Raw genomic sequence first — 18,230 nt, forward strand, 5'->3', positions numbered from 1 at the left:
GTGGGGGCCCGTGGATGAGGTGGATTGTGCAGGGGCTCGGTGAGCCAGAGACATGGCAATCAGATGGGGGTGGAGATGCAGGATCGGTGATGGGGACTTGGCGTCCACGCATTCTCCCTTCCCATGCCAGGGGTGCTGGTCTGCCCACTCCCTCACACCTCTGTGCCAACCTACAGGATGATCCTGGCAAGGGCCCGGGAGCACCCGCCCGCCTCTACCCAGCGCGTGTGGATGAAGAGCGCCATCGTGGAGCGGGAGGCGGGGGACGCCGCCGCCGAGGCGGCGCTGCTGGAGGAGGGCTTGACCAGGTTTCCCACCGCCTGGAAGCTGCACCTCATGGCAGGGGCGCTGGCGGAGCGACAGGGCGAGGTCGAGCGCGCGCGTGCCGCCTACCACGCGGGCATCAAGCGCTGCCTGGACTGTGTGCCGCTGTGGATCGCCGCCGCGGCGCTGGAGGAGCGTGAGGGTGCCCTGGGTGAGTTGGGTGTTGGGGGGTGGGGAGGAAAGGGGGGGGGGAGGGGGGTTGCAGATGCAGATGCTGGACAGCGTGATTGTGGGCGGATTGCACGTCTGTTTGCCGGCTCAGATCACTCGGTCCTGCATTGAGTGGCAGGAATCAGGACCCCGCTCACCCTGCAGTGCATGCACCTGCGCCCCGCTTGCTCACCCACCCGTTGCTGTTGTCGGCGACCGCGATCTTCCATCCAGAGCAGCCGCTGTGCCCCGATGGCTCTCCTGACGTCCCCTCCACCCACCGCACATGCCTCCCACCATCAACAACCACAAAATCCCAGCAACCTCCCCCCTCCCCTCGGCCCTCAAACAGCCCGAGCCCGCGCTCTGCTGGAGCAGGCGCGGCTGAAGAACCCCGGGCAGCCGGCGCTGTGGCTGGCGGCCGCGCGCACCGAGGCGCGCGCCGGCAACGCCAAGGCCGCCGAGGCGGTGCTGGCGCGCGCGCTGCAGGCCTGCCCCGACTCTGGTGCGGTGTGGGCGGAGAGCATCCGCGCCGCGCCGCGCCCCGCGCGCCGGAGTCGCTCCGTGGACGCGCTCAAGCGCTGCAACGACGACCCCGCCGTCGTGGCGGCCGTGGCGCAGCTCTTCTGGGGCGAGCGCAAGGTGGAGAAAGCCCGCTCCTGGTTCGACCGCGCGGTCACCCTGGACCCTGACGTGGGCGACCACTGGGCGCTGTACTTGCGCTTCGAGGCCGCGCACGGCACGCCCGAGGCGGCGGCCGCTGTGCTGGAGCGCGCGGTGGCGGCCGAGCCACGCCATGGCGAGCGCTGGCAGGCGCTGGCCAAGGACCCTGTGAATGCGCACCAGCCGCTGGGGACGCTGCTCAAGAAGCTGGCACAGACCATCGAGAAGGACATGGCCATGTGAAGGCTGTGATGCGTGTGTTTGGGGGGTAACCGCGGCAGTGAGCTGCGGGCGGCCAGGTGGAGGAGCTGGGGGACTGCAAGGTGGTGCGGAGGTGGTGGGAACCAGGCGGCGGCGAGGAGGGATGGGTCCTCAGCTACACGGCGCGAGATGGAGCCCGGCCCCTGGCCACTGCTGCCCCGACCGCCACACCCTGGCACGCTGGCAGAGCCGGCTGTCAGCCTGCCCACCTAGCCGCGTTTGGCCCCAGACATGGAATGTCTCCACCCTGTACTTGGGGCGGTGCCCAATCTTCATGTCTCCACCGTGAGAAACTGGCGGCAGAACTGCTTGGTGAGAACCAATCCAGCTGTGTAATGTCGTCAGACAAAGAAGTGCCGAGTCATACCTATCTTATGGCCAAAGCTTTTTGCACACACATGTGTGGGCTGGTTGTGTGTACCTGTCGGAAGGCTCACCCCTCTTGGTCATGGACCTGTCCTGTGAAGCCGAGCCGAAACCGCCTCGCACCATTGATCCTGATTTCATGTCGCATCCGGGGCAGGGCCCCATCCCGGAGCACCGACATCGATGCTGGTCATTGCCGCCTGCGCCAGGAATTCCGCGTCGAAGCCGTTCATTCCTCGACAAAGCTTGCTGGCCACCGCAGCGGCGTGCCCCCATCCCCCGACCCGCGACAGCATGGAGGTATTCGCAGAGGCGCGCCGGGACATGCGACCTTAGTCATGCATGCGACCGACACGCGGGCCTGAACTGCCGTTCCACCGCCCTAATGTGAGATTTGTGTCCGAAAGGGGAGGGACACGAGACGCCATGCGTTCGCTGGCTGGGCAGGGTCCCTGCAGTGGGGGGCCTATCATGAGGCCCCCCCCTCTGACCGCGAGCCTCCCCACCAGCGCAGGGCCGGCTTGATGAGGATTGTGGCGGTAGGATTGCGCGCATAGGCCCATGTCGCGCCCCCATGCCATGACACCACGTGGCCGCCTCGTGGGGGGAAAGTACTACAGCCTCCAGCGTCATGGCCCCCCTCAAGCCTTCTGCCATGTCGGGGCCCAGGCTCCCGCGCCCTACAACCCCATCAAGCCGTCATGCAGACCCAGCCTTCCCGCAACTGGGGCCAGGAACGTCGATACCTGCGCCGTGAAGACCCTGAAGAAGCGGCGGCTGCCCCTGAATACCACCCGCTCCCCGCTCAACGGTTTCAATGGCACGCCCGAGGTGCTCCCCGCGGCCCAGGAGGCCCCCAACACCCCGGATGCCTCCCCCTGGTGGATGCAGCTGGGCCCCACCTGGAGCCTGTGCGTCCTGACCTTGGCCTACCTCCACCACTCCACCACGGGCTATGCCCTGCCCGCCCTCCTGCCCATAATCTCCGAGGACCTGCACCTGGTGGATACCCAGGCCGCCACCCTCACCGCAGGCTACACGGTGAGGAGTGGGTGGTTGTTTTAGGATGTCTGCGGCCGGAAGGTTTTGGTGAGAATGAAACGGGAAACGGTAGGACCTTGCAAAGAGCGAGGGGAGAATCATAATAGCACGGTTCTCAAGCGGACCGGCGTATGCTCGTCGCCCTAACTCACATCAGCTCAGGATGCCACGTACTTTTTCCGCCCCCGAATCCGCCCCCAATCACCCCCATCCCCAATCCTCCCAGGTGTTGTATGCGCTGGCCATGCTGCCGCTGGGCATTGCGGCCGACCGTGTGCAGAGCCGGCCGCGGCTGCTGGCCTGGGGTATCGCCGCCTGGAGCCTGCTCACGCTGGGCGCGGCGCGCACACACAGCTTCGCGGAGCTCCTGGCGGCGCGCGTGGGCTTTGCCGGGGCGCAGGCCACCCAGAACCCAGTCTGCTTCGCGCTCATCCCCGACCTCTTCCCCAAGAACCGGACCCGCGCCATGGCCCTGTACAACGCCGCCATCTACGCCGGGCGCGCGCTGTCTTTCGGCGTCCTCATGCTGGCCGTCAAGCTGGGCGTGCCCAAGGTGCGGGGTGGTCGTCGTCGTGCTGGGCGGCGGTGAGGTCCGTTGGTGTGGTGGCACGCAGAATCACCACCTCATGACACCCCCCCCCCCGGGAACGACGCCCCCTTGACTCCCTTCGCTCCACCTCCTCCACCCCAGGACCTGATCAACGACACCAGCTACGTGCTGGTCCCGCTGGACAAGGTGGACCTGAGCCTGGTCAGCATCATGTTCATCCAGGGCGACTATGCGGCGGTCAGCCCGGTGTTCAACTACGCCGCCACGCTGACCGGCGAGGTGCCCATCGAGAGCGCCTTCTCCGCCTGGCGTCAGCTCATGACCTGGGTGGGCGCGCCGGGCCTCCTCCTCGCCGGCCTGTGCTGGCTGACGGTGCGCGAGCCTGCGGGCGCCCGACGAGGCGGCAAGGGCCCTGGCGGCGGCGGCGGCGGCGGCGCAGGGGCCGGCGGTGCCGCCGCGCCCGCCCCCCCACCCTCGCCCCGCGCGCGGGCGCCCACGCCGCGCACTCCCCTCCCCCGGCGCATGCCGGCTGGGTGGAGGCCCTGCAGGACATGCGCTCCCTGCTGTCCAACCGCGGCTTCTTGGCCCTGACCGGCGCGGCGGCCGTCAACGACGTCGGCTCCTGGGCCCTGGTAGCCTGGCAGGGGCCCTTCTACCAGCGCGTCTACGACGTGGGCCCTGAGGTGTATGCCCCCCTGCTGGCGGTGGTCATCCCTGTGGGGGGCCTGCTGGGCGGCGTGGGCACGGGGCTGGCCGGCGACTGGCTCCAGCGCCGCGGCCTGGGCTCCCTGCTCACCGTCGGCTCCAACCTGGCCGCCGCGCCGGTGCTGGCCGCCTCCATGCTCATGCCCGACCACCGCTCCTCCATGGCGGTGCTGCTGCTGGGCTTCGCGCTCTCCGAGGCCTGGCGCGCGCCCGCCGCCGTGGCCTTGCGCGACGTGTCGCCGCCGGGGCGTGGGGCCGCGGCCTCCGCGCTGCACCTCTGCCTGCGAAACCTGGTGGGCGGCGTGGGGCCGCTGGCGGTCGCCGCGCTCGCCGGACGCGTGGGCCTGCAGCACGCCATGCTGCTCGTCCCCGGCTGCTTCTTCACCTCGGGCCTGGGCTTCTGGGCGGTGTCTCGCCTGAACAAGGCGCAGGCGGGGCGGTGAGGTAGGAGGGCGGGGCTGAGGCGCACGGCTGCCGGCGGGCGTCGGAGCGGCCGTGGCGGGAGCTGGGCGCGGCAGCGGCTGGCGCGAGCGCACGCCGCTGCAGGATGCAGGAGGGAAGGAGGGCTGCGTCCGATGGGTCCTGGAAGTGTGCAGGGGGATGCAGGCTGGATCTGGGCTGCGTGGCGCTCAGCATGCCTCCGGCACGGCCACCCACCGCATGACTCGGGCACCAGAATGAGCAGCAGAGAGCATAGATGTGATGATTCTAGGAACCTGCAGGGTATGTGATCAAAGCCTTTTGCAATCGATGCAGTAAGGGGATTCTCCAAGCGACCAGGGGCCTGGTCTCAGGGTCACCGTTCCAGAACAAGGCCAGGGAGGCAACGCACCCCTACCAGGGGAGCACGACAGGGAAGGTACTGCAGGCCGCATGCGCTGGGAACGGAGAGGTCGAGCATCTCAAGACGTCTCTGACACACTCCGGACCGTCTCCTGGCCACAATTCCACGCCTGAGAATATCACACATAGTTTCTGATGGCGAAGCCGAGGACGCGCCCCCCCAAGGAGCGCAAAGTGCTCGAGCCTCTGTCGGCGGAGGGAGACTCCAAGTTTGCACGGGCCCTGGGGAGCGTGGATGGCCGCACGCGGGAGGCAGGGCTCCAGGCCCTGGCAGTATGGCTCTCACGCAGACAGGAAGTGGACAGGCTGGACCTGCTCAAGCTGTGGAAGGGGCTGTTCTACACCTTCTGGCACAGCGACCAGCCCACCGCCCAGGTGTGCGAGCCACGCCGCGCGAGGGTCGCGGCTGTACCTGCATGCATGCGGCATGGCATGCCCTGCATTCCATCTTTACACTGCCCGTGCCAGTGCCTGACTCCCCCAAACGCTCGCATGCTCGCAGTCAGCTCTGGCGGAGAGGCTGGCCGACCTCCTCCTAGTCCTCCCACCCCTGGTGAGAAAATGTGCTCACAACAAAGGGACAAGTAGTTGCCGAGGATCGTGGACGAAACTCATTCTATTCATCGCAGCTCTGGCAATGTCTCATCTCTGGTGCATGTGCATGGAGATCAACAGCGACAGGTTTCACCAGAATATCGAAGACCCAGCCCACGGTCCTCAGACCTTCATGCTCATCCCAACACCCGCCCTTCCGATCAGGTATCTGATCTCTTCTATGAGACCTTTGTGCAGACCATGCGCCGCGAATGGTTTGGCATTGACCGGCTGCGCATGGACAAGTTCATGATGCTGGTCCGCAAATTCCTCTTCGGCCTCCTACGGAGGTTCCGCCAGGAGCAGTGGTGAGCATTTATCTCAGGCGCTGCAGGCGGCAGGGTGGCTGGGGTCTCAGCTGAGGGTCAAGCTTACTGTCCACGAATCCATGACCCCTGCATTGGTTGTAGGCACCATGTCTGCCTCACCCACCCCCTACCCCACCCACTGGCCCACCCAGGGACCCAGCCGTCATAAGGAAGACTACCAGCTTCTGGCTGGAGGAGATCCTGCTCCCCACCGACACGCTCTCCGCCACCGGCTTTGCATACCATCTCACGGACCTGCTCCTGCCAGAGCTGCAGCGAGTGGTGACCAGCGCCGCCGAGCAGCCCTCCGCAGCCGCCTTGGCCGCGCTGCTAGAACCCTTCTGCCAAGCGCTGGCGCAGACGGGCAACCCCGCCCTGCAGTTCCGCCTCAGGTGCGAGGGGTGGCACATGATCTCACTCTTGGGGGCTGAGGCGCTGTCAGGACTGAGCAACTTGGGAATTCTCAGGGCGTCGCCCTGGGCAACATGCAGGGTGTTGCCGCCTGCTTTGAACTCATCAGCGCACAATGGGTGCTGCTTCCTCCTGACTGCCATTAGCTTTGGAGGAGGACCCTTAGGTTGCATAAACTCCAATTCACCCCAAACCGTCCTGGACACGCAGGCACGGCGTCTTCCTGACCATGCTCAAGGAGATCCAGAATCCCTCGCCGCATCAGCCCCTACGGCACCTGGCAATCACCGACTTTGCGGCTCACATGTTTGATCTAGGTAGGATGGGCAGCTGGGATAGTGGGCACCCACTTTGCAGCTGGGTGCCCTCTCGGATGCATGATGGTTTGAATCAGATGCAGTGCCACTCCATGCATTTTTGGTGATGGTGCCCCTGAACCATACCGAGGACAACTATCCGTGCACGCCGCTTCCAATGGGTGCCTCGGCTGAAGTTCCTCGCATACTATCCCCAAATTCATCAGCCTGTGGTGTCCCAGCTGCGGAACCAATGGGTTAAATACGTTTGGCACATCTACTTTCTGACAACCTTCATATCTACATGCACTGCTCCATGTCGCTGCCACAGCAAGTTCTGTGACCTCGAATCAGATTCTGCCCACCACTCATGTTTGCCAGCTCACATTCCCTTGATCCACCCACCCATGCGTTCCCCATTGCCATCCACCCAAGGTGCTGCGGTGGAGACGAGACGCAAGAATAGGGAACTGTGCTACGACCTGAGCAGCCGATTTGAGGGCATAACGCCTGGCAAACCCACCGCGGCCCCCAGTGACGACTCAAGCAATAGGAGCGCCGGCGCCGTGCTTGGCGGCTCGGACTCAGCACCTGCAAGTGCCAAAGTCCTCGCCACCCCGTCAAGTGATGCGAGTGCGAAGAAGAAGAAGAAGCGGGACGCCGCGGCGGTGGATGCCCCCAACGGCCACGCTGCTGTCACACCCAGCACCCTCGGAAAGTCTGCCAAGAAGAAGAAAAAGGTGCAGGCTGAGCCCGAGCCTGCAGCAGCGTCGCCCTCGGGTCCAGCACCTACAGCAACCAACGGCCATGCCAGGGCTTCTATGAGTGGCCCAGAGCCAACGGATACGCCAGCTGCAGGCCCTGTCGCTGCGTCTGCGGAGCCGAGCAGCGCAACCACCCCCCTTTTTTCTGCAAAGTCCAAGAAGAAGGCGCCGGCGGTGGCAGCTGCTGTCACGCAAAAGGCAGCGGCACCAGCGACCGGAAAGACTACGCCGGCAGCGCCGGCAGCAGTGTCAGTTAAATCTATGGCAGCGGCGTCGACGGCAAAGGCAGGAAAGGCAGCGACGGCGACGGCATCGCCGCCACGGACGCCCACGGTGCCTGCCGCGCCACACGACACGCCTGACACCCTGGCAAAGAAGAACGTGCGTTTCTCGCTGCGGCGTAACCTGGTCATGACCATCGGCGAGCCGCCCGCGCCCAGCGAGGTCAGGACGCCACCCTCCTCCAAGCCCAAGGGCCCGGCGCTGAAGAAAGCATCCTCGCTTGGCAGCGCGCCCGGGCGCCTGACAGGCAAGTCTGGCGGTGCGGCTCGGCGGCTATCCATGCAGGGCATGGGTACGTCTGCCAGCGGCGGGAAGCCGGGCAAGGGGAGGAGCAGTCTTGGGCCGCGGCCGCGGGCCGCCGACTTTTTCTGAAACTTTCTCCATGACTGCTAAGAATTGGTTGTGACAAAACACAGTGTACGTTGAGAGTCTGAAGCGGGGAGAGGGCTGAGCAGGAGTGCACAAGTCAGAGGAATGCCTCAGAGGCTAGGGGCAAGGTTGGGGTTGTATCGTACAGATCTGGCGCACGCCGCAGCTCGGGGGAAAGGGAGGGAGCGCTGCTCCGGCCAAGAGCACGTGGGAGAGGAATGACGGGGGGTCGCTGGATGTACATGGTCCCGTGCTGCTCCATGGCCCACGCCCGGCCTGCTCTAAAACAGGAGGGGCATGAGGCTCGTCTGGCCATCGCTGCAGGATTTGACTCTGGTCTCCCCCGTCACGGCTCGGCACATGGGACAGCTCCGCTCCCGCTCAAACCACTGCATGGATAATTGGAGGGGTCACTGTGGCAGGATGTGGGACATGCGGTGGGCTGGTGAACGAGGCTGTCATCCATACATTCGCGAGCTTGGCTGCGCCCCTTGGGGTCCACGCGATAGCCCCCAGCCCCTGGCCCCCTCCCCTCCCACCTCTGCCACGCAGGCGTCGCAGAAGATGTGGCTGCACGGCAGCTTCACGGGGAGGGTGGGCGGCTCCTGGCAGATCGGGCACACGCTCCCCGCCTCCGCCACCTCCTCCGCCGAGGGCGGCACGCCGTTGTCGCCCCGGCCCAGCTGGCGCGTGGCCGCCAGCGCCGCGGCGCCCAGCCGCCGCGCGTGCACGGCCTTGATGGCGAGGTAGGGCAACTGGGCGGCCAACCCCGCGCCGCCCAGGTATGTCAGCCAGAGCGGGGCGGGGCCCAGCGTGCGCAGCGCGAGCGTGGCGTGCTCCAGCCAGGTCAGCAGCGCGGACCGGCGCCGCCGCGCGCGCGGGTCGTCGGCGACCATGCTCGCGATGGCCGCCAGCTGGCCAAGAGGGGGCGGTGGTAGGGGGGCTCGAAGGATGATGAGCAGGGAGGCTATCCATGACGCTGAACGCCTGGGCGCGCCAGCCACATGCCTTGCACTGCCACCCCCTTTCCGTCGGGCCGAAGGGCACGGCATGCATGCACGCCCCACACGCGACACGGGAATGAGGGAGCCCGCGTGCCGCAGATGCATCCCCTCGCCGCGCCGCTTCCAGACGGCCGGTTTGCCCACCACACGGTCGCCGCCACCCCACCTTTGCTGCTGCCACCAGGATGCGAAAGCAGGTGTCGGCCGCCACGACCAGCAGGAGCGTGGCCCAGAAGCCCCGGCGCGCCGCCTCCAGCCGCCCCGCCGGCCTCAGCAGGTAGGCGGCACAGACGGCGGCCGCCAGCACGGCCGCCAGGCCCCGGCCCAGCAGCGCGCGCGCGTCCGCCGCGCCCTTGTCCGTCAGGGCCGCGGTGGCGGCGCGGTTCAGGCGGCGCAGGAGCGCGGTGAGGCCGGCCCAGAGCGCCAGCACGGCGGCGCTGCGCCAGGCGAAGATGAGGAGCATGAGGGCGAGGTAGGGCGCGTTGATCTCCACCCCGCCCCCCAGGTCTGCCAGGTCCAGGCCGATGGAGGTGGACAGGCGGTGGTGCTCCGCCTCGTCGGCCAGGTTGGCATCGTCGCTGGGGGCCGGAAGGGCGCCGGGCAGGGCAGAGACTGATGGAGCCCCAGCAGGAAGGGGTTCATCCCTCAGCGGACCAGGGCCCGGGCCCTGGTTGATCATGCCTTCCTGGGAAGGCATCGCCTCCAGGTGCCCGGCCTGTGGCTGGCCTGTGCTGAAGGACACCTCCAGGCGCCGGGTGGAGGAGCCCAATTCCTCGCCACCCTGCCACACCCGCCTCAGCAGGGAGCGGAGGGTGTGGGTCCCCCCGCCCCTCTCCACCGCCGGTGGTGGGCGTGGCAGATACATGGAAGGAAACGATGCGGGCACCGGGTCGAGGGCTTGGCTGCTGCCATCCGATCGGTGGACCAGGACCGAGACCTGTCGGACGGGGTCCTGCTCGCCACCGACGGGGGAGGCCATGTCCGGCCGATATGCCAGACAGCCAATCACAGAGTAGATATCGTTTGTGTACACATCACAGGACTTGGTAATATCCCATATTCAGTGGATCTGACATCAGGAAATGTCTCGACGTTAGATGACGAGTGCCACGCTGGCAAGAGGACACGGGGGCCTAGCGAGGGCGCAGAACAGGGCACATGTGACAGATTCCAGGCAATTTGATTCACTTCAGAATGTATTGAGTGCTTCATAATCTTGAACCACCGACGTCCCGGCTTGGAGGCACGGAAGAGGGGGCGGTCTCGTCCTTTTGGCGACCAGCACGACGAGCGCAGGCGTGGGGTTTGCCAAGCTCCCATCTCGTCTTCTAGGATAACATATTGTCGAGACGCTGAAACGCGTGCCGCCACCGAGGCTGCCTGAACGCTCAGCATAGGGTGTCCCGGAGCAGGCGGACGCCATGGAGTTTGTCGGCAAGGTGGGTTGGCCCAGGGAAGAGGATGCGCATGTCCTTTACTGTGTAAATACGATATAAATCGGTAAAGCATGCTCTGGCGCCCCACAGGTGATCTCCAACCGGATGCAAAAGTCCATCCTGGTTGCTGTGGACCGCATCGTGAAAATTCCCAAATACAACCGGGAAGTACGGCGAACGACCAAGCTCATGGTGAGGGCAGCGAGAAAGTTATGATTCTTGTTGCAGTGGGCTGCTGCGTGCCCCGGCGCAGACGAGGGGTGCGTGGTGGAGCAGCAACGCTCAGGAGGGCAAATACGCCCGGCTGCTCACCCGCTCCGGTCTCAATTGCTTTGCAGGCCCATGATGAGACCGACACCTGCAACATTGGCGACACCGTGAGGATACACAGTTGCAGGTACATCACAGGGTCTTGGGATCGTGTTTCATGATCGGCAAGGCAAAGAGACACATGCTCCTTGACTTCTCTCCTGTTGAGTACCCCTCGGCGTTCACTCTCGCAGCCTTGGAGAAGGGCTTTGGGTGTGAGCTGCTCACCGTCCTGTTCCCTCCCCTCCTCTCAACCTTCAGGCCGCGCAGCAAGCGGAAGTGCTGGGAGGTGACGGACGTGTTGCAGCGCACCAAGATCTACGACGCCGAGGCCGCCACCCGCGGCGCGGTCAACAAGCTGCGGGCCGTCGCCGACCAGGGTTTTGCCGCCTCGGCGCTCCACCCCCCCCCACCCTCCCCGCCGCCCTGTGCTTGACGTGTGCAGCCAGGCCCATGAATGAGCGTGTCCTGCTGAGCTGCGCAGCCTGCCTCGAGCCGGGATTCTCGGGCATGCTGGGGAGGCTTGAGCTGACGACCACCCAGCTCTCAAGCATACCTCACGTATCCTGCAGCGAGGCTGCTTGCATCCACTTGTCAGTGCACCGATGCGCCCTGCATCGCCTGCAAGAGAGCGCATGCACGCAGCAACATCACGAAACAAAAAGCAGTTCCAGGACATGGGTTTCTCCAAGACGGGTGCTTGCCTCTGGGCGGGCGACGCGGCGCATCGCGCACTCAGCGCGGATCCCGGCGCTGGCCTCGCTCACGGCGTCCGCCCATACTCTCCACGCCGGCTCCGGCCGGGGCTGGGCTGCCAGCGGGCGGGCTCGCCCTCGCCGTCCGACCCCCCTGACTCGTCTGCCAGAGCCGTGGCCGAGACACTGCTGGCCAGCACGCTGACGGAGGCGGTGGAGGCGCCGAGCGCGCCGCCGCCCCTGCCCGAGGGGCTGGCCAGGGAGTGCGGGGAGAGCGCGGCGGGCAGGATGGTCACCGACCGCGCCATGGTGCGCAGGGGACGGGCGGGGCGGGGGGGCCGCCCCGTCCTGATCCCGGGCGTCGCCGCCGGCCCGGCGGGGCCGGCCGGCCGCCGCGCGGCCTCGGCGCCGGCGCCCGGCCCGGCGAGCCCTAGCAGCGGGTCCTCCAGGTCGCCGCTCGCCTCGCTGCCGTTTTGACCCCGGGTCCGCCGTCCCTGGGCGGGACCCGGCTCCTCCTCGCCCGTGCCCGGCAGGCACGAGCGCAGGATCTCGTTATACACCGAGGTGCCGGAGATGAGCACCACGAAGCCCACCAGCTGTGGCGGGGATGCGGGAAGGGGAGGAGGTTTGTGTGGGAACGATGACTGTGTGGCCAGCTGCGAGCCCACAGGCGAAGCAGGTGCGGGAGGGTGGGTGCTCTGCAGCACTCGACAGCGTCCTGCATCGCGCACAGGAAGAGGCATTGCCCGTCCCTCCCACGCACTTGCATTCATGGACTTGCGCTCGACACCCCCCACCCCCACCCCCACCCCATCCCCAACCCCCCATCCGCCCACTGACTCACCTGAAGCACATGCGCCCTCTCCCACCCCGCCCAGAGGGAGAAGAGCCAGACGAAGAGGGTGCGGCAGGCGTCGATGGCGGCGCGCGACCCGCCCGACAGGTTCTTGGTCACGCTGACGCCGAAGAAGTTGAAGGCGCCGATGCTGGCCACCGCAGCCGCCGTGGTCCACTGCAGGCGCGGGCTGGCACGCAGCGCGCGCAGCGCGTCGGGCAGGCTGTCCAGCGGCTCGCCGCCGCGCCCGCGCACGACCGACAGCAGCGGCAGGGCCAGCGCGGCGATGGCCAGGCCCCAGGCGCCCTCCACCCCCACCGCCAGCAGGACCGGGGCGCGGTGCTGGGTCAGCAGCTTCTCCTCACCGATGAACTGGCAGGCCGCCAGCAGCTGGGCCAGGATGACCAGCAGGTTGCCCAGCAGAGGATTGGGCGCCGACGTGTTGTGGTGGCCCACGCCCACCGCCTGCGCGCGATGGGGCGAGCGGGGTCGAGGGGGAGTCGGGGAGTGTGGGTCGCGGCGGCAGGTGGGGGGGTCCTGTTGTGGGGCGTCACGAGCACCAGGCCCTTCACAGCGGTCAGGACTGCCGGCGACTCGGCATGACCCTTGCCCCACCAGAACGAATCCCAAACCTCCACCGACCTCAAGCAGGGCGAGGAGCTTCCCGCCGGCCCGCGCGGCCAGGCCCGGCAACCCCTGCCGCGCCGGCGCCCGGCCGTCGGCGTACAGGATGGAGGAGGCGCCCACCAGCGCCGCCCCCGCGCAGATGAGCGTGATGCCCGCCCAGTGGTGGGCGTAGAGCTTGCGCTTGAGCACGGTGATGGTGAGCAGGCCGGCAAAGACGACCAGCGTGCCACGCAGCATCTGGCAGGCGGAGGCGGAGGTGTAGTACAGGCCCAGGTTGAGCATGGTGGTGCCGCCCGCGTCGCAGAGGGCGGGGAGGCCAAAGGCCCAGGCTGCGGCACGGTGGCGGGCGTCGGAGGCCGCGCGGTCCGTGGGGGTGCGCAACCCGCGGCGCGACCAGCGCCAGATGAAGTGAGGGATGAGGCACAGCGCCTCGCCGGCAAACATGCAGGCGGTCTGCAGCGCGGGGTGGCGGAAGGTGATGGGGGTGCCGTCGGGGCGGTGGCCCACCACCTCCGTGTCTTGCAGCTTCAGCACGATGGTGAACAGGGAGCCTGGTTTGATGGGGAGGGGGGGAGGAGGACAGGGTTGGGGTGGTGAAGAAAGGGGAGCGCGACGGGTGGGATGCATGCGGATGGGGACCGCCTCCCCCTCCCCTACCCACACACCACGACATGGGCCGAGCATGCCGACATCAAATGCAGGGCCAGTGGGTGTACATCCACATGCATCGCCATGCGTGTTCACAGGCGCCACCGAGAACATGGCCCACCTGTGAAGAGCATGCAGGCCGCAAGCACGGCTATCGGAACTCTGGCCATCGTGTCCGACAGTGCGCGCGGGCGGGACCTCCCCGTGGGATCAGACGCGCCGGGTCACCACCAGATCAGGGGATGCTTGGAGGCATGCGTGAGAGGTCGTATGTACAGGGTGGGTGAGAGCACCCAGCAGTGGGCTGCCTGGGCCCCCAGGTGCAGCAGCCGCGCCCTCACTTCCGGCACGTGCTGGTAGGTACAGCGCGCTGCCCCCAGTCGACGACCCGTACACGATCTTATTAGTTGCAGGGCGGCTGATCGTCTGGCAAAGCATACCCTGCCATGCGAGCTGATGAGCGATGGATCACGCGCAGGGATCACCGGCCCTGGGGGAGGTGCCGGCAATGCTCGGCGTGATTTCCTTCTTAGGTGGATGTCCTCGAAGCTGTTCCTCCACACCACCTCCCGGGAATGGGGCATCCTGGTGCTCCCCACTCTCAGCCAGTGTCGACTCAGAGAAACCACCTAGCATCAAGGAAGCATGGCAACAGCCAGGACACCAATGCATCAATGGCATGGTGCTGACAAAGCAGGACCGGCCTCGGACCACAGGTGACACCGTGTGAGCAGATCCACTCAGTGCCCGAGACTCCTCCACATCCGCGCCGCCTCCCGCCTGCTCCCCAGTCCCTGGTTTGCATACACCCAAACCGCCCGATCGCCATACAGCGCTTCATAGGAGGTGTCAACTCCTTGATGGCCCGAACTCAGGTCCGTCAAGTTGACATACTTTCCCTTGCCCTTGTCTGCCTGAGATGTAGCTGGGAAGAGGCCGTCCACCCACCTCCCGCGACAATACGGGCAAGAGGCGCCGCTGCCGGCTTGTCGCCGGTGCTTTTGCCAAAGTTTGATGCACCCACGGTGCACATTGTTGCCACACACTCCACAGAATGTCAGCTGCGGGGGATGCAGGTGCTTGGGGCGGTGAGATTGAGGAAGATATATGTGAGATGTTACATGTTTCGAGCACATACCTTCTCTTGGTCCTGCTTCTAACATTTCCGAAGGCTGTCCAGGTCTTTGACATCTCCACGACCCATCAGAAGATAGTGATGACCCCAACTACTGTCTCACTTAGTTACCTGATCAGCCGCGCCTCCAGCACCCAAGGCCATTGCTTCCATGCAGATGGGGCAGTCTCCCTCCACTGGCCTCTGGCCTGGGGCCAGTCCACTCTCTTGGCTGACCTCAGCTGGGCCCTGGCTTCCCGACATGGCACGGAAGGAGGCCTGTACAGCCGCATTCGCCATTGGTGCAGCGGTACAGCAGGGTGCGGAGCTGAGGACGGCCTTGACCTACAGGGTGGTAACAAACATAGAGCCGATGGTTACTCCCATTAGACAACAATGGTATGTGCAAAAGTGTTCAAAGCATCAAGGACTGAGAGCTTCACTCCAGAAGTAAATCCATTCTACCTGTCAGGACACTCGTAATGGCTGTGACAACAAAGAATTTCCTCACTTTCCGCCAGCCTGAAATCCCTCACTCGCCTCCCCTTCAGCGTCGCAAGCCTCACCTCGTCTGTGAGCAGGGCTCGCTGCCACACAAGGGGATCAGAACTCTTGAGACCCAGAACTCTCAACATCACGAACAGGATGTGCTTGCATAGATTTCCCTTCAGGAAGTCTGGGCAGGTGCATGTAGGCTGCCGGCAGATGGTCACAGAGTACACTGTGGAATGGGAGTCTGTCGGTGAGTTCCTGTGGAGGATCATAACCTCCGGTAAGGGTGCAGGCACAGCACTAGACCCAAGGCAGCAGACTCTTAGCATTAGGTACAGAACATCTGTCTTCGACCCCACCCAGCCCCCCAACTACATGCAGCGCAGGACGAGGACCCACCATTTCCCGTGGCGCCCAGCACAGCAAACTCCTCGGCAAGGGAAGCATTCCCTTCATCCTGCTCCTCCGCGGCCGGATCAGCGCGTGAGGAAGGCCCCACCTCTGGAACACCATTCCCGCCAGCATCCACCCGCTTGCGCTCGATGAGGAAAAGGCGGTGGCCCGAGGACTCGCTGGCCCTGGCCATCCGCTCCTTGACCTTGATGCTGGGTGATGCACAGAAACGAACCGTCCTCCCAGCACAGTCGATGCGCTTCTCTTCGTCCTTCTTCGCGTCATTCTTCCTCTGACGCTTGGCTGGTTTGATCTCCTTGGATGTGCTTGCGGCTGAGGTGGAAGCGGGTTCCGTCACTACCGTCGAAACATCGCAGAAGCCGCTGCCAGGGCCATCCGGCTCCTCGAAGCTCTCCTTCTCCTTCTTCACCCGTCGACTTCGTCTTATGCGTGGCTTGGTACTGTCGGCCAACTCCTCGGCGGACGGTAGAACGGTGTCAGCGCTCGCGCTGGCCTGAACAGCAGGCGCACCTGTCGGAGATTCTTGCGTCAAGTCGATTGTTTCTGGTCCAGGCGCTTTCCGACGCACCATGACGAAATTCACATTGGTGACTCAGATGGGTGGTCGTCGGAAAGTCCCCTTCCCTTCGCAGCTGGGCCTCGTGAAGGACGCCCATCTCTGGAGTGTGGGTCAAGCCACGTGATCGGTTCAGCGCACTCACTACTGCAGTCTGATAGCACCATTCTGGCCAGCTTTGTTTCTCTTTGATATATTTCTATTCTTGAATGTGATATTGTTGCGTCTGGGAAACCTTTCAGTGCACAATACTGGGTGCCTTGACGTCGGGACACTGATGGCAGGTCGGCTCACCGAGGCGCAGGCGCGGGACTGGGACATGCATGTGCAATAGGGATGGTCGAGCGGACAGAAGTCTAGTACGCAAGCGCATTTAGAACCTTACAGTATATGTAAGAACTCCTGGACGTAGAATGGGGCCTCCATCGCGGTCTCAGGGAGAGTCCAGGGCCAGGGATGGCCGGGAGGGAGAGGCCGGTTTCTCCGGCCGACTGCCCAAGGATGAGGTCCAGTACTACGAGGAGATCGACAAGCAGCTCTCCAAACTGGAGGATGGGGAGGAGCAGAGGCTGCTGGCTGACAACGCCTTCGAGCAGGCCGGCACTCAGCTGATAGAGGCGACGGGGGATGGCGTAGTGAGCAGAGTGCTTGAGAAGCTCATGCCCCACGCCAGCACCCAGGCCCTCATCGACATGCTGACGGCCCTTACATCAGGAGAGAACCTCGCTGCCGTCTGCACTGGGTGCGTTTGGGTTGATGTGGGGGCCTTGAGAATGCGACGGGTGGGTCCGCCGTGTGACTTGCCTGCAACGAGGATGGGCAGTCGGAGGTGCTGGGGATGTGGCCCTGGACCAATTGGGGTTCATGGTCCGCCATCTCACTGCTTTCAGTGCTCTGCGTGCTGAAAGATCCATCTGACCATGTCTTGCGGCAGGGCACCCTTCCCCTCCCACGTGGCCGAGAAAATCCTGATCCTGCTACAGAGCCGGGCTCGCGCCGGGGAAGCCCCAGAACAGATCGAGCAGGTGAGCGCTCGAGGCCGAGGGTGGGCTGGATACTGAGGAGTGCATGTGCAAGGAGCATGGTCCCTGAAGGCAATGGCACAAAGGGGCCTTGCTGATTCAGATCCGGCATCAGTTGGACGACGTCACTCTGGGAACTGGCTTTAAAAACACCAACCCTGCCGGCAACACTCCCCAGCACCACTTCCTGTACCTTCCTTTCCGTTTCCAGGCCCTGTACAGCACGACGGAGTCAGTGTGCGGCGACCTGCAGGCGGTCATCACGACGCGGCACGGCTCCTTCCTTTCCCGCCGCCTCCTCAGCGTGCTCGTGGGGCGGGACGTGACCTCCGGCCCCTCAGCCAAGGCAGCGCCAGGTCCCTCAGTAGCCGGGGGGGGGTCAGACGCGGCGGCGCCAGAGGTCGAGGAGGAGAAGGGTGAGGAGGCGGCGCCCAAGCGGCGCAAGACGGTCGGGGGCCTGGCGAGCAAGCTGGAGAGGGGGAGCGACACCTCGGCCGCGGCCTCGGCGGGGGAGGTCGATCACCCAGAGGCGCTGCAGGGCCTGCTGGCCTCCCTGCTCACCGACGACTTTGCCGTGGAGGCGGCCGCCCTGTGCCGCAACACTTTTGCCGCACCTTTTCTCCAGTCCCTGCTCTGGGCCTGCAAGGACAACGAGTGCGTCTGCTTGGGGTATGGGTTTGGGCGTGGGTGCTCGGGGGTACATATTTACCCTCCCCATGTTGGCGCCATGTGTGGAGGTTGTAGGGACCGGGGAACAGGCGTTGGGACCGGTGCACCGTCTTGCAGCAAGACAAGGACAGTCACAGAGACGACCGCTCCACTCGTTGTCTTTAAAGCAAATGCAAGCCCCGCGCCTCAAGCGACAAACCATTCCTTGTCAACGGGCCACCCTCCCCCGCCCCGCCTACCTCCGCAGGGAAGCCACCACGCAGTTAGTCAGCTGTCTGCTGGGCGGCACGATGCTCAACGTGACCCCAGACCAGCTGCAGCAGATGATGCAGGACAAGGTGGCCAGCCACGTGATTGAGGTGGGAGGCGAGAAAGAGAGACTTTGGGGGGAAGGGCTGGGAGGCCGAGAATATGAGCATACTCTCGGCGCCCTGTCGCCGCCACTGCATGAGCAATGAGTATGGGCTCCCGGTCAATGGTAA

General features: G+C 65.2%; 8 protein-coding genes across 8 annotated transcripts in view; 5 read left to right on the forward strand and 3 right to left on the reverse strand.

The window, feature by feature from the left end:
* The window catches only part of F751_2023 (Pre-mRNA-processing factor 6), a gene marked incomplete at both ends in the record, with an annotated part of 4,781 nt that extends 3,401 nt beyond the window's left edge, over positions 1–1,380 (forward strand). Inside the window, 2 exons of the mRNA XM_011401591.1 lie at positions 131–475; positions 827–1,380. Of these exons, the coding sequence (XP_011399893.1) occupies positions 131–475; positions 827–1,380 (899 nt within the window). The remainder of the gene's footprint in view (positions 1–130; positions 476–826) is intronic.
* A 963-nt stretch (positions 1,381–2,343) lies between these two features.
* F751_2024 (L-galactonate transporter) lies at positions 2,344–4,503 on the forward strand (the record flags this gene model as incomplete). The annotated part of the gene is made up of 3 exons (XM_011401592.1): positions 2,344–2,805; positions 3,032–3,358; positions 3,895–4,503. 3 exons carry the CDS (start codon positions 2,344–2,346, stop codon positions 4,501–4,503), a joined length of 1,398 nt encoding a protein of 465 aa, XP_011399894.1.
* Positions 4,504–5,038: 535 nt separating this feature from the next.
* Positions 5,039–7,638, forward strand: F751_2025 (Ribosomal RNA processing protein 1-like protein B; the record flags this gene model as incomplete). The annotated part of the gene is made up of 7 exons (XM_011401593.1): positions 5,039–5,278; positions 5,406–5,456; positions 5,663–5,805; positions 5,958–6,197; positions 6,427–6,533; positions 6,948–7,281; positions 7,566–7,638. 7 exons carry the CDS (start codon positions 5,039–5,041, stop codon positions 7,636–7,638), a joined length of 1,188 nt encoding a protein of 395 aa, XP_011399895.1.
* Positions 7,639–8,208: 570 nt separating this feature from the next.
* Positions 8,209–9,796, reverse strand: F751_2026 (RING finger and transmembrane domain-containing protein 1; the record flags this gene model as incomplete). Its single annotated transcript, XM_011401594.1, has 3 exons — positions 8,209–8,316; positions 8,467–8,571; positions 9,098–9,796. The coding sequence occupies 3 exons, from the start codon at positions 9,794–9,796 to the stop codon at positions 8,209–8,211; spliced, it is 912 nt and encodes a 303-aa protein (XP_011399896.1).
* Positions 9,797–10,472: 676 nt separating this feature from the next.
* On the forward strand, positions 10,473–11,112 carry F751_2027 (30S ribosomal protein S17; the record flags this gene model as incomplete). The annotated part of the gene is made up of 3 exons (XM_011401595.1): positions 10,473–10,559; positions 10,706–10,764; positions 10,938–11,112. The coding sequence occupies 3 exons, from the start codon at positions 10,473–10,475 to the stop codon at positions 11,110–11,112; spliced, it is 321 nt and encodes a 106-aa protein (XP_011399897.1).
* Positions 11,113–11,439: 327 nt separating this feature from the next.
* On the reverse strand, positions 11,440–13,651 carry F751_2028 (Solute carrier family 35 member F6; the record flags this gene model as incomplete). Its single annotated transcript, XM_011401596.1, has 5 exons — positions 11,440–11,623; positions 11,909–11,967; positions 12,216–12,671; positions 12,954–13,384; positions 13,603–13,651. The coding sequence occupies 5 exons, from the start codon at positions 13,649–13,651 to the stop codon at positions 11,440–11,442; spliced, it is 1,179 nt and encodes a 392-aa protein (XP_011399898.1).
* Positions 13,652–14,338: 687 nt separating this feature from the next.
* On the reverse strand, positions 14,339–15,272 carry F751_2029 (Mitogen-activated protein kinase kinase kinase 1; the record flags this gene model as incomplete). The annotated part of the gene is made up of 3 exons (XM_011401597.1): positions 14,339–14,542; positions 14,728–14,940; positions 15,162–15,272. Coding segments are annotated over 3 exons (528 nt in total), but the record flags the coding sequence as incomplete, so codon positions are not given.
* A 1,198-nt stretch (positions 15,273–16,470) lies between these two features.
* Positions 16,471–18,230, forward strand: part of F751_2030 (Pumilio-like protein 23) — a gene marked incomplete at both ends in the record, with an annotated part of 4,003 nt that continues 2,243 nt past the window's right edge. The window contains 4 exons of the mRNA XM_011401598.1: positions 16,471–16,799; positions 16,992–17,082; positions 17,291–17,748; positions 17,996–18,107. Of these exons, the coding sequence (XP_011399900.1) occupies positions 16,471–16,799; positions 16,992–17,082; positions 17,291–17,748; positions 17,996–18,107 (990 nt within the window). The remainder of the gene's footprint in view (positions 16,800–16,991; positions 17,083–17,290; positions 17,749–17,995; positions 18,108–18,230) is intronic.

Source organism: Auxenochlorella protothecoides, assembly GCF_000733215.1.
Source record: "Auxenochlorella protothecoides strain 0710 unplaced genomic scaffold scaffold19, whole genome shotgun sequence".
NCBI classification, from domain to species: Eukaryota; Viridiplantae; Chlorophyta; class Trebouxiophyceae; order Chlorellales; family Chlorellaceae; genus Auxenochlorella; species Auxenochlorella protothecoides.